The 13,847-nt window shown below is 49.7% G+C and overlaps 1 protein-coding gene across 2 annotated transcripts; it reads left to right on the top strand.

Annotated features, from left to right (window-relative positions):
• Nucleotides 1–296: 296 nt before the first annotated feature.
• On the top strand, nt 297–2,495 carry Tmem88b (transmembrane protein 88B). Of its 2 annotated transcripts, XM_036178505.1 has the most exons (3): nt 297–375; nt 582–875; nt 1,787–2,495. In XM_036178505.1, exons 2-3 carry the CDS (start codon nt 597–599, stop codon nt 2,024–2,026), a joined length of 519 nt encoding a protein of 172 aa, XP_036034398.1. In that variant the 5' UTR covers nt 297–375; nt 582–596; the 3' UTR covers nt 2,027–2,495. The 2 variants fall into 2 exon arrangements, with proteins under 2 accessions (XP_036034398.1, XP_036034397.1); XM_036178504.1 differs by having other exon boundaries at nt 297–875.
• The last annotated feature ends 11,352 nt before the right edge of the window (nt 2,496–13,847 follow it).

Below are 13,847 nucleotides of genomic sequence, written 5' to 3'. Positions count from 1 at the left end.
ATTAGGTATCTGCTCTCTGCCAGGTACTACAGTAAGCACTAACTGTACAACTCTATGCCCTTCTCTTAACTGCTCCACAACACAAAGTCACCTGGTATCTCCATCTTATGCTGACACCAAAGCGGGGTCTAGTTATTCGATAAACGCAAGGGCTGGGACATGAGTTGATTGTTTGCCCTAGATGGCAGCTATTGATGGGGTATCTGCCATAGCCAAGATCTGTGAAATGAAGCTATTGTTTGGGAGAACTGGAAGCTGGGAAAGGGAGGGCTGGGAGGAAGGAGGGTCGTAGTGCTCAGATAGGGATAGCTGTGTAAGACCTAACCAGAGCACATAGGAGCTGCCTGCATTTGCCTGGCAAAGAGGTCCAACGAGGTAGTGGGGGAAACTGTGGGAGGGGTGTAGCCCTGGAGACTGATATTCAGTGTTAGACTAAACTGGACAACAGTCTACTATCTGGTGACTAGGATCTAGATATGAGCTGAACCTGGGGAGGGTAAAGGATCTCTAGTCTGGGCCTGGGGGTGGGGGCTAGTCCTACTGCCTACTACCTACCTATCTTAAGGAAAACATTCTTCAAGGCTTACTGCTAGGACATGAGTGAGCAGCAGGAAAGGGAGACAGAAGAGGATGAAGGAGGCACTTCAGACACAGCACCCATGCTACCCCGAAGAAGATCTACTGACTACCATATCTCAGTCCTGGTATGCCCAGGGTGGCCTATCCTGGCCACCCAAGGCCTCAGGACCCTGTTGCTGCCTGGCCGGGCTCTGGTTGTGTTCCTGTTCCGTCTGCTGCTACCTGGGATAGTCTTCCTGCTGGTGTTGCTGCCAGCAGCTGCCATTGTCTACCTGGGATTCCTGTGCCACTCACGGGTGAGCAGCATTGGTAGGTCCTTGGGGAGTGGGAGTCCTGTGGAGATTCAAGTCCCTGGGATTAAAGGTGAATCTGTCCCCTTCTAGCCCTGCCCCTTGGTATGCAGAGACTTATGTGTGGCCTCTTCTGTAACCCCCTGTTCTGCCAACATCCCTACCAGCTGCAGGCAAAGAAAAGCTTTTGTTTGTTACTCGGGGAACAGCTGTCTTGCCTCCCCGAGGCCTCTTAGCTTTGTACCAGGAGGCACCAGGGCCTGGTCAGTGAGGTCGAAGTGGAGATACGAAAATAAACTGTCAGATTTCACCTGTGCTCAGTGCTCTCCACTCCTCACACCCATACACATACAGCCTTTCCCCAAACCCTCTCGACCTGGGCTGGGCTTCCCCACCTGTGGAGGGGGCTATGGCTTGATCTATAATACATGGATGGTCCCTATATGCCTTTCTGTGGCTTCTGGTGCGGAGAGAAATGATGCTAGCTGGTGACAGTACAGCTGGAGCTCATTATCAGCTGTCAGCACAGGTAAGGCCATGGGAAAGAGCACAGATGGGAAAACCCGGGTTGGGAGAGCCAGGGAAATCCTCTGAGCCTTTCCTTTCAAGAACCCCTACCAGGGCCATTTATAATCCGAGTACCAGATCTCCCAAACAAGCTTCAACACTGCTTGGCCCAGAACAGCCACAACTCAAGCTAACTCTCTTGGTTGTGTCCTCACACTTTCTGTTCCACAGGGCTCCACTTCGCTCTCCAGGCCCCACCTCAAGGCCTTCCAGTCCCGCCCCTTTTTTCTCGGGACTCTGCCCTAGCTTCTAGGCACGGCTTGGTTCTCCAGGCCTCGGCCCAGGTCCTTCCTCACGACTGCACCACGCTAGTGCTTCTCGGTGCGGCCACACGTTTCTGCCGTCCACAGGTTCATCCAGCCCCGGGGCCACGATGCCGAGCGCTGCTCTCAGACCGCGGCTCTGCAGCGCTCATTGTGCTCGGATTCCTCTCCCTGCCGCCGCTTCTGGTGCTCGCCTCGGCCGCCCGCTCCCTCCTGGTCCAGCAACTACGCCCTGTGCTGCCTACCCACGCGAGGGCCCCTGAACCGCCGAGATGCAGCGAAGAGGGTCTGGCGGGCGACCGCCCTGACGAAGAGAAACAACTCTGAGCTTGGGTCTGATGCTTCAGAGGCGTCTCGGTGTAGAGAGCCCCGCCTGCCTCTGGGCTCTGAGCGCAGTGCTCCAAGTCGCCAGGAGATGGCAACCGGGCCCCTTAGACCAGGTTGGCGCTTCTCGGAGGAGGGAGGTGGTCCTCTGAGAAGGTGCCCTGGGCTCTGCTCCCTCACAAAGCGAATGCCCCCCCATTCCCTCCTGTGGTCAGCAGCCGGCTTGGCGAATATCTGTGTCCCCCAAAACAGCGTTAGTTCTCGAAGCTCCAGTGTGACCAGTAGCAACCAGACTTCATGACTTAACGAGATTCAGCTTGAGGAAAAGGCTCAATTGGGTCTATGGTCAAAATATTACCAGGTCAGGTTTCAGGTGAGACTAGGATCTAGGATTAATGGCTCAGCATAAGCCCAAGGTCAGCACTCTGCTTGCTTTTGTTTGTTTTTTAATATATACTTTATTTTATGTTGATTGGTGTTTTGACTGCAAGTATATCTGTGTAAGGGTGTGTCCCCAAGCCCTGGAACTGAACAGGTGTGAGCTGCAATGTGGGTACTGGAAATTGAACATGGGTCCTCTGGAAGAACAGACATTGCTCTAACTCCCCCATCCCCACCCCCCCCCCCCCCCCGCGCGCGCCCCAACTCAGTTTGTTTTCGGGGTCAGGTACCAATGTGTATCCAGAACTGGAGCTCAACCTATGACCAAGGTTCTTTCTTTTAAGACAGGCAGCAGGGTAAAAGCTCAGTTTTATAGTGTGGGTAATTTTAAGATTTGTCTTTGCGTTTGTCCTGCTACAGCTTTACTAACAAGTTCCTATGTATGGACAAACTATCCTCCTCCCTGTTTCCTATCTCCTCCTCTTCTTCTTCCTCCTCCTTCCAGGTTCTCATCATACTAGAACTAGAATATCTTATTTATTTTAATTTTTTTAGTAGTCCTGGGATGGAATTCCAAGCCTTATACATGTTAGGCAAGCACTCTACCACTGAGCTATATACTCAGCTCTGGATATGTTTTTAAATTTTTGTTTGTTTGAGACAGGGTTTTTCTGTGCAGCCCTGACTGTCCTGGAACTCACTCTGTAGACCAGGCTGGCCTCTAACTGAGAGATCTGCCTGCCTCTGCCTCCTGAGTGCTACAATTAAAGGCATGCACCACCACACCCAGATAATATTTTTTTTTTGTTTTTATTTTGTTTTCCAGACAGGGTTTCTTTATGTAGCCCTGGCTGTCCTGGAACTAGCTCTGTAGACCAGGTTGTCCTCAAACTCAGAGATCCACCTGCCTCTGACTCCCAAGTGCTGGGATTAAAGATGTGAGCCACCACTACTCAGCAAAGATTTACTATTATTATTTTTTAACTTTTTATTCTTTGTGGATTTCACATCATGCAACCCAATTGCATTCATTTCCCCATCCTTTTATATCCACCTCCTACCCTTGCAAACCCCCCAATAAAATAAAATATAAAAGAAAAAAACCCAACTCATCATGGAAGCTGTAGTGTGTCACAGTGTGTAGTGAGTCACACAGTGTGCCCTTTAAGTCCATACATCTTTGCCTGCAAGTGTTCATTGCAATGAGTCACTGGTCTAGTTCCAAGCCTCTGACTTCTGCTACACTGTTAATACTGGGTCCACACTGGGACTCCTCTTGGATATCCTGTTGTTGCCCTGTGTCATGGAGATCCTGCAGCTTTGGATTTGCAGGACTAGCTCCTTCACATGCTCTAGCAGTTCATAGAAGGGGTGGATGTGGGGGTGGGCCAATTCACAGCCCTGGTTCTGGACCTGGGTGGTAGCTGGATTGGTCAGCTGTCATTCTCACCACCAGGCCACCCTCTTCAGTACTGCCCTAGCCAGCTCACCCAATACTTCCGGCAGCAAGGGGCAGGGCCAGTTCTCTTGCTCTCAGGCCTCCAGGGCTGGCCTACTCACACCCACACCACATGGCAGATGATGGGACCAGCTCTCTCACTTTCATGCCCTCAGGGCTGGCTCACCTGTCCTCCCTCCCCCAACAACAGTGTCAGCTTTTTTTTTTCCCCTGGAACTGAGGACCAAACCCAGGGCCTTGTACTTGGCTCTACCACTGAGCTAAATCCCCAGCCCCCAGTGTCAGCTTTACTGTGGTGCCCAGGCAAGGTGCAGAGCCCACTCACTCTCCCTAGTGTGGGGCAGTGGCAGCTCTCCCACCTGCCACAGGCAGTGAGGGTTGAGGGACACCTCTCTCTTGCCCATGCCACCAAATGGCTCTCCTACTCTCACGCCCTTGCAGCCCGCCATCAGGGTCAGCTCTACTGTGCTGCCAAGGTGAGATTCAGGGACCATACTCCCTAGTGCTGCTGCCAGTGAGGGGCAAGGCCAACTCTATGCAGCTTTTGGATATTAACATGATCCCAGGGGGCAGTCCAGACCAGGGACATACACATGGCCTTTGGTAGTGACATGGGCCATGGACATCGACACAGACCCCTGTGTCATGGACCCAGACACGGCCCTCAGTGGCAGCATGAGCTGGGATTTCACCATGGTCTCAGGTGGCTTCACAGGCTACTCACATCAGGCTATTTCTCCACTTTCTTCAGAGCCACCTCTCATCATAGTACATAGTATTCAAACCATTCCTCTCTTTCTTTCCCGTCTCTCTGCCCTATACATGCACATCATAGTGGCTTGTGCTGTGGGCGTGCCATGTGTTGGACAGGGTCTCTAGGTGTCTTCTTTTTGCCCACTGCATGGCAGCAGGCAGGGCCTCTGGGTGTCTTCAAGTGTTTGTCCAACCCAAAGCTTCCAAAGGAAATAAATTTCTGGCCAGTTAGACACAGCCCGGTAAAACTTTAGTTCAACATAGAGTTGTGCAATCTCGTGGCTGAACCACCACCACAAACAACTAGAGAGATTAACAAATAGGCCAATGATGAGAAGTAAACACAGCAGGATGTATCCAGTCAGTTGGGGGTCTCCATTCTGCAGGCACTGCTCTTCTTCCTGGGCTAGGATGCAGCTCTGGGAATCACAGCAACTTGTACGTACAGTGGTCAGTTTTCTCAAAGGAAGAAGGCATAGGTCCACTAGCACCTGGGTTTGTTACTGGCTCAATTGGTGGGCAGTGCAATTCACCTTTCTCAAGAAGCAAGAACTGTAGTGGATAGCCATCCCAGCATTGGCCTGGAAGTTCCAACCCCCATTGAGGCTTTGGTAATGGTCACGCCCACAAGGCAGGGTGGAGGAGGAAGCAGAAGACCCAAGATAGAGAGGAGGTCTCTCTCTCTTGGTTCTGGGACACTGGATGCAGGAGGTAGACTGAGCAGAGTTCTCCAGAAAACACCGCCAGACTGCGCCATACCTTTGCCAGACCCTACAACCTATCCCTTCATTTGTAAGTTACCCCACAAAATAAACTTCCCCTTTAACTACGTGGAGTAGCCTTAATAATTTCACCAATAAAGAACAAGCACCTTTGTGTCTCCAGTTTTGCCTCACTTCATAGAGCACAAACTGCTTGTCTTCCATTTCTCCACCACATATTTCTTGTTTCTTTCTCTCCCATCACTCCATTACCTGCTTATCACTTCCCATAGCTCCTAGCTGGGCTCAGGGCTGTGGTGTTGTCTTTGTGCTTCCCAGAGTGCCTAGGTGGCATGGCTGACTTTAGCCCACAGATTTATTTTTTAAATTTTACATGTGGACCAGGCTGGCCTTGAATTCAGGGATCTGCCTCCCAAGTGCTGGGATTAAAGATGTGTGCCACCATACCAGGCTAAGCCTTGAGCATTTTAAACAGGAATTCTGTCATTTATTATACCACAGAATGAGTCCTCCCAGACCCCTTCCCCAAAGTCCTGGTCATTTATAATGCCACCCCATATCTGTGATGATTGTAAGGAACTGTCCTGGTTATTTTTTTGTTAATTTGATACAAGCCAGAGTCTTTTGAGAAGAATGAATCTCAACTGAGAAAATGCTACCAGATTGGACTGTGGGCAAGACTGTGGGACATTTTCTTGATTAATAATTGATGTAGACCAGGCAGTGGTGGTGCATGCCTTTAACCCCAGCACTTGGGAGGCAGAGCCAGGCAGATCTCTGTGAGTTCCAGGCCAGCCTGGTCTACAGAGCAAGATCCAGGACAGGCACCAAAACTACACAGAGAAACCCTGTCTCGAAAAACCAACCAACCAACCAAACAACAACAAAATAAATAAATAAAAATAATTGATGTAGGAGGGTCAGGATCATTTAGAGTGGTGCCTGCCACCCTAGGCATGTGGTTATGAGTAGTATAAGAAAACAGACTGAGCTGGGCAGTGATGGCGCACAACTTTAATCCCAACACTCAGGAGGCAGAGGCAGACAGATCTCTGTGTGTTCAAGTCCAGCCTGGTCTACAAGTATAAAGTTCCAGGACAGCCAAGGCTACACAGAGAAACTCTGTCTCAAAAATAAAAAAAAAAAGAAAGGAAGGAAGGAAGGAAGGAAGGAAGGAAGCAGTCTAAGCAAGTCATGAGGAATAATCCAATAAGCAGTACTCTTCTATGGCCTTTGCTTCAGTTCCTGCCTCCAGGTTCCTGCCTTGATTTCATTCATTGATGAAGTGTGACCTGAGAATTATAAAATGGAATAAACCCTTTTCCCCCAAGTTGCTTTTGGTTGTGATGTTTTATCATGGCAATAGAAACCTAAGACAGACACTGTCTTAGGATAGTTTCTACCAGAGACAAAGGAAACAATTAGCCTAGGCCCCTTTTAGGGTACTAGTTTACTAGTTTAGTTTACTAGTTTAGTTTACTAGTTTACTAGTTTAGTTTACTAGCTTACTAGTTTAGCTTACTAGTTTACTAGTTTAGTTTATTAGTTTACTAGTTTAGTTTGCTAGTTTACTAGTTTAGTTTACTAGTTTAGTTTACTAGTTTCATGATCTTTGTCAGCATTCATCTTTTGTTTTTGTTTTTGTTTTTTTTGGCCGGAGCTGAGGATCAAACCCAGGGCCTTGCGATTGCTAGGCAAGCACGCTACCACTGAGCTAAATCCCCAACCTCTAGTTTCATGATCTTTGATATACTCACTCACCTTTCCCCCTAGACCTCAGGATTTCTGTCTGTCTCTGTGTTCAGAAAATTCACTTTTCTATCTGTTCCCTTCAATATCCCGGTTGCTTCTTACTGTTTGTGTTACTGATTTTTTGGTTTTGTTTTGTTTTTGATTTTGTTTTTGAAGACACGGTTTCTCTGTGTAGCCCTGGCTGTCCAGAAACTCACTTTGTAAACCAGGCTGGTCTTGAACTCAGAGATCTGCCGGCCTCTGCCTCCTGAGTACTAGGATTAAAGGTGTGTGCCACCACTGGCCAGCTTATTACGCGCGCGCGTGTGTGTGTGTGTGTGTGTGTGTGTGTGTGTGTGTGTGTACGTACATCAGTGGGAGTGTCTATGTAAATCAGAGGACAACTCTTAGGAGTTGTGGGTTCCAAGGAAGGAGCTCAGGTTGTCAAAGTTGGTAGCAAGTGCTTTAACCCCCTGAGCCATCTCGCTGGTACGTTGGTTTGGGTTTTTGTAATGTTTAATTTTGGGAGGTGGCTTTTGAGATATGTATGTTCTTGTAAGCCCAGCAATATATTAAAAATATATTCATTATAATTCACCCGGAATCTAGTTGTAACAGACTTTAAAATATTGTTTTAAACTTTTATGAATCTATGTAATCCAGGTTGGTCTAGAACTCATGATCCTCCTGCCTTAGCCTCCCATGGACTGGAATTACAGGAATATGCTACCGTGCCCAGATTTTTTTTTTTTTTTTTTTTAAGCTGAGGACCGAACCCAGAGCCTTGCGCTTACTAGGCAAGCGCTCTACCACTGAGCTAAATCCCCAACCCAATGCCCAGATCTTTAAAGGATTTAACACACTGTTTTGCCAGTGTGGCTCAGCCTGTAACCAGCAGGGTCAGAGCTCAGCCTATGACCAGGATTGAGCAATGTTGTGGCCTCAAGTGTAGCCCAGTGTGCAGTTGGCTCAGGTCTATTGGGTGTCTTATGTGTCTTGGGGTTTTCCAACCTTCATCTGTGTCCAGCTTTGATTTCTTTCTTGATGAGACAGAGTGACCGAGTCAGCTGGTTTCCAAGCTGCCCAGGAGTGCTTCCTCCGGAATGAGGCGCCTTCCTTCTCCTTCTGCCAGGAGCTAGTCTGGTCACCCCCAGAGGTTGAAGATGAAGACTCTCCTGGGAAGCCCTTGGCTGAGGATTGGATCTGCCTGGCCCCAAAGTCATCAAAACAACAGCTGGGCCTGGTGGGGGTTGGGAGGTGGCTGTAGAGATCAACTCCTAAGCTTAAGTGGCTGCTAGCTGGGTGAGGAACTCTGTCATAGCAGCTGTCTGAGACATTCTGTTTCTGAAAGGTGTTTCCCAGCTTCCCAAGCCCATCTTGAAGCCTTGGGTGTCCTCCAGGTGGCCCTGGGAAAGTCCAAAGGAGGGTAGTGGGATGACCTACTTTAGCCCAATCTTTCAGATTTTCTTCTTATTTATTATATTTTATTTTTCTTGGCATGTTTCCAAAAGAACTCCATTGCAGGGCATGATGGTTTATGATTGCAATCTCAGCACTAGGGAGGCTGAGGCAGAAGAATTGCTGTGAGTTTGAGGCCAGCTATAAAATAAGACTCTGTCAAAAAACAAAACACCATTGTGCTGTGAACGGAGCTGGGAATAGCAGGTTATAGCCTGGTGTTTGTGTGAGGCAGAGAGTTGACCTAGATTCTATTTAGAGGATCACATATTAAAAAAAAAAATTACTGTGGAGACTGTAGGAGGTCTGTAGAAGAGGTCTAGGGTCTGTATTTAGCTGTGAAGAACAGAGCTGTGCCAGCTGGTAGAGAAGTAGAGCCTGGGTACTGAGGAAATGAGCTAGTTCACCACAATCAGGTACAGATCTGGGGTCATTGCTCCTTCCTGGCCCTCTTCAGAGGTCCTAAGGGCACCTTCTGTCTCCACCACCGTATGGACAGGTCCTGGAAAGGGGGTTTTGGATTAAAGGCAAGAGTGAGGCTGGTTCTTCAGTCATAATGTCTGCTTCCCATTCCCTGAGGTAATCACTGGCCTTTGCCTAGCCTACTGTCTCCTGCCTTGGCAGTACTCTATCTGGGCCCCACAAGTGTCTGTCTCCTAACTCTTGCCTAGCATGAGCTCAAGACAGAAACCTCACTTAGGAACTAGGAGCCTCATGTCTAGACTCTAGCTTGAAAGTCTAGAGCAGCCTCGTTCTTCTAAGGGCCTCTATCTCCCACCTGCCCTCCACTTCCTCGGGGCTACAGAGTTGAACTTTAAGGTGGGCTAGCCAAGATCTCCACGTAGGGGATGCTCCTTTCCCATAACTGAGGGCCTGCCTTATAAAAGGGAGCCTGGCTAGTGTATGCACACATGTAAGGCTGTGTCTTGTCTATACTCCTCTTATGCTTTGGGTGGGGGCATCACCACAGGTGAAGAGACTGGGCTCAACTATGTATTCATTCACAAAGTATTTGCAGACACACCCTCAGACAGTGCCAGCCAGGAGGGGCCCTGGGTTTAGCCAGTTTTGTCCATCCAGTTTCAGGTCTGGGCTTAAGCTCTAGCCTTGTTCCCCTCCCAGGCATGTGGGTTGGGCTTTGGTAGAGGCAGGAACTGAGCCGGGAGTTGGGGGTTGCCGAATAGGAACAGGCAGAACTGGTGCTGGCCCTGAGAGCTGAGGCTACTCCTCCTGCTTCTCTCAGGTCCCCACCGCTGGAAGACTCCCTTTCAAGACTACTTGGGCCTTCCTTGGGATGGGACAGGAAACTTGGGTGACTTCTTACAGAAGCATTCCAGCCAGGACCCAAAGCTAGGGGTCCCATGTCAAGATGGAGCACTACTGTTCAGCTAATGGCATGTGTGGGGCTTGCAGTCTGTCTCTGATGGCTGTTTTTCTAGAAACATGGAGGCAGCTGTCCTTGCCTCACCCCTACACCCTCCAAGCTTCTCCTAATACTCAGAACCCCATCATCCTCCCCAGGGTCTGAAGGCTACATGGCCTGACTTGCTTCCTTTGTCCTAGCCTGAGCATCCTGCCATGGACAGGTACTCTTCCCCACTGCCATCTAGGTCTTGGCACTTGCTGTTGCTTCTGCTTGTTAAGCTTATTCTTCTTGTAGCTCCTGCCACAGGGTCCCCATTGATTCCCTGATCTCACACAATTACACCTTTTTCAGTGGAAACAAGTAGCCCTGTGTATTAGTTACTTTTGTGTAGCTGTGACCACAATAGTACAGCTGATAGGAACAACTTAAGATTTGCTTTAGCTCATGGTAGGGAAGGTCTGAGTAGCTCAGACCATAACAATGGAAGGTTCTTCAAATCACAGCAGACTAGGAAGCAGTGAGCAGCAACATGAGCCAGTAGCTGGTCTTTAACCCTCAAAAACCTAGGCACACCCTCCTAAAGTTTTATGGACTCACAACAAAATACCACTAACTAAGGAACGAGTGTTGAAAGCATGAGTCTGGGGATCATTTCAGATTCAAATCATAACACCTAGCATCTCTGCTAGCATGGAGCTTTCCTGCTCAGTCCTCATTTGGCAGTGCTGGGAGGATAGGGATTGGCCCAGTGCCTTGTGTCCTCAGTGCAGAGATTGGGGTGATGGACTGGATAAATAAAGGGGGTGGTTGCATTCACCCTATGCTCAGGCCACTCACCAAGCCATTTATTTTCCCTGCCACTCTAGCTGCAAGGAAAGCAGATTGAGGGTGAAACTTCAGACCTAATCCTCAGGCTCTAGAACTTGTTCCACCAAAGCTGGTCTAGAAGAAAGTATAATAGACAGCAGGAAGGAACTGAGAGCCATGATGCTCTTGGCTGCTCCTTGACTGCTGCTGTGAGATGGTCATGGGGTCCAGGCTCACCCCATTTCACTGCCCCAGGCCTTCAACAGCTGCTCCCACCGTTTCCTGTTTCTGTGTTACGGTGTGTCTTGGGTTTTCATGTTAGATACAAATTACATGACAAGTGGGGCAATGGTGGAGCAAAACTTTAACCCCAGCACTCAGGAGGCAGAGGCAGGTGGATCTCTGAGTTCCAGGCCAGCCTGGTCTACAAAGCCAGTTCCAGGACAGTCAAAGCTACACAAAGAAACCCTGTCTTGAAAAATCCCACAAAAAAAAAAAAAAGAAAGAAAGAAAGAAAGAAAGAAGAAAAATGACATTTTAGAGCATTTCAGCCTGGTGGAAGTGGGAGAAGTCTCCCCCTTGGCACAGCCCAGAGTCATCTGAAAAGGAAATTTCAATAGAGGGATCCTCAGATCAAATTGGTCTGTGGGGGATGTGTGTGTGTGTGTGTGTGTGTGTGTGTGTGTGTGTGTGAACTGTTGTAGGAGGAGGACCCAGAGTACTATGGGCTGTACCATTACCTGAGCAAGTGATCCTAGGCTCTAAGAAAGCCAGCTAAGCATGAGTCAGTAAGCAAGCCAGCAGCATTTCTCCATGAAAAAAACAACATGACAAACAGCAGCAGCTCAGTTTGAGTTTGAGTTTGAGAGGCAGGGCAGGCATCTCCGTCCTTGTGTGGAGTCAAGGGTCAGGTCAGAGGCCCCAGGAGCTGCCCTTTCTCTGGGGTTGAACATGACCACAGCCATCTGTGGACAAAAGGCCCTTCTTCTCTGCAGAAGCCTGACTGTGGGAGGAAAGGAACATTCCTAGGGTCCTTGGTTGAAAGCAGGGGCACTCTGCTAAGAGCAGTACCTCTGGGTTTCAGGAAACCCCTCCACCTGCCTGTAGACAGACAGGGCAGGCCAGCGGCTCCAGGAAGTAAGACACTGGGACTGCCTGTTCTGAGCCAAAGCCATTGTGGCAGGATAGACTTAGCATCAAGGGCTGTCTTTCCTTTGGGGTTCCTAGGTTGACAGGAACAGTCAGGGGCAGTCCCTGGAGACTGAAGACTGAGGGGTCAAGGTTACCCTGGCCTGGGCTATCTTTGCCTGTGACCACATTTCTGCCCTTTCTCCTTCCCTAAACCTATTTCCCTCTAGAGAAAAGGCTTCTGGGCTATTCCGTTTGTTCTTCTTTTGGTGTCTGCCTCAAGCCCAGCCCTGAACCCGACCATTGCATCCATGTCTACCCCATCCCCCTAGGATGTCTGTGTGTCTTTTGGAAGTGGGAAGGCACTGCAAGACAAAAGGATAAGATTTTTCTGGTGGCTGATCAGGGGTAGGGGTGATGGGACGGGTGTCCCAAGGAATTTGGCAGCAGGAGCAATTCGGCCTGAGCTCAATTCAGGCAGGTAGCCCAACTTGGACAGGGCTGGGTGGAGACTGGGTCTCCTGTGCCCTCTCCGTCTGATGATGAGTCCAGAGGAAGGAGGGCAGCTGCTTCCTCAAGTGCCTGAGTCACAGCCAAGAAGATCTGCTCACTTTTTCCAGAAGGGATGGAAACAGGACAGGCTGAGGTGTGACTATAGGCCTGAGGGCTACGAACTTCTGCTTCCTACAAGACCTAGCTCCCTGGCAGAGCAAGCCTGAGATAAAATGGTTCTTCTGGATGCCCACCCCCCAGCCCCCAGCCCCCAGCCCCCTGTCTTCTGCTTGTTCACAATGCTGTCTCCACAGCAACCTTGTGTATTGGGAACTGGAGGTTAGTTGGTGCCCCCTGGGAGGCACACTCTTTGAGCGGCTCACACACACACTGTTCCCATCCTCAAGACTCAGGCAGAAGCATCAAGCACTTTCTAGTCCATTCAGAGGCCTGAGGTCTGTGGACTGAAGCCAACACCCACTGCCAAGATTCCCGGCAAGGGGGTGGGGGACGGGCAGCAGTACATAGCTCTTACTTGTTCCTGCAGCAAGCTTCTCAGGCTCAGCCGCACTGCTTCCTTTTTTAGGCAAAGTCAAACTCAGGCACAGTCCTCAAGGCCCCATAGTGTCTCACCTGCCAGAAATGGAGGAAGGAAAACCATTGAGTCCCATCCGTCCTCCCTGCTGAGCATCCTCTTGCCAAGAATGGGAAGGGAGGGGACATCCTGCCAGACAACCCCCCCTCCCCAATGTGTGCCTCCACCCTGAACACTATAGTTTTTCCACAGGAAAGCGTCTTGGGAGAGCATCAGTCTTGCAGCCCTCTTGAAGGGCTCCAGTGTCCTTTGCTCTGGGTTTAGCTTTGACTGCAGGAGCCAGCTCCGGATCATCAGTGGGTCTCTGGTCCTGCTGGGGTCTGTCTGACCTGGGCGTAGCCCTGGGCCCCCATTTGGGTAGTGTATAGGAAAGCAATAGGCCATCATGGTCACACAGGATAGCTTCTGACTGCCTGGCTTCCCCTTATGTCTTTTCTTCCAAGAATTCGGGTGAGAGTGCTGGAAAGGCGGGGTTTTCCATTCTGTAAGAAGCTTCTTATATGATCTTGTCTCCTCTTAAGACAGTGTCCTTACTAGTCAGTCTTCAGAGAAAACCTGCTGCTCTTCCAGCTTGTATGTAGTCAAGCTGGGTCCTTGTTGAAGGGAGGTTGCTTCTTTGTATAGCCCCACTTCTAGGGCTCTCTTGGCCCTGACTTCAGGCATTTTGCACATCAGGAACTGTGAGGAGCTCTAAGGGGAGAAGAAAGAGGTGAAGAACGTGGACGACATATTATCACAGGCTGCAAAAGAGAGATGAGAATGTCAGCGCATGCCCACATGTATGTGCTTTTGTGGTTGTTGCGTGTCATCGCAAGTCTGGGACGGCGGAGGCTCGCTTCGCTGTGCAGTCTTTGCAGATTGGCCTTTGAGCGCGCGACCAAGTGCAAGCACCTCCCAAGCAGGGGCGTGACCACAAAAGTAGGCGTGGCTTC

The sequence above is a fragment of the Onychomys torridus genome, chromosome 2, assembly GCF_903995425.1.
Source record: "Onychomys torridus chromosome 2, mOncTor1.1, whole genome shotgun sequence".
NCBI lineage: Eukaryota > Metazoa > Chordata > Mammalia > Rodentia > Cricetidae > Onychomys > Onychomys torridus.
This window is presented reverse-complemented; position numbering and strand designations above follow the sequence as displayed.

Bases quoted from the DNA above. Each gene is read 5' to 3' on its own strand.
- Tmem88b (XM_036178505.1), top strand. From the start codon at position 597: ATGAGTGAGCAGCAGGAAAGGGAGACAGAAGAGGATGAAGGAGGCACT. The intron at 876-1,786 runs GTGAGCAGCATT...TGCCGTCCACAG, and splicing joins GATTCCTGTGCCACTCACGG to GTTCATCCAGCCCCGGGGCC.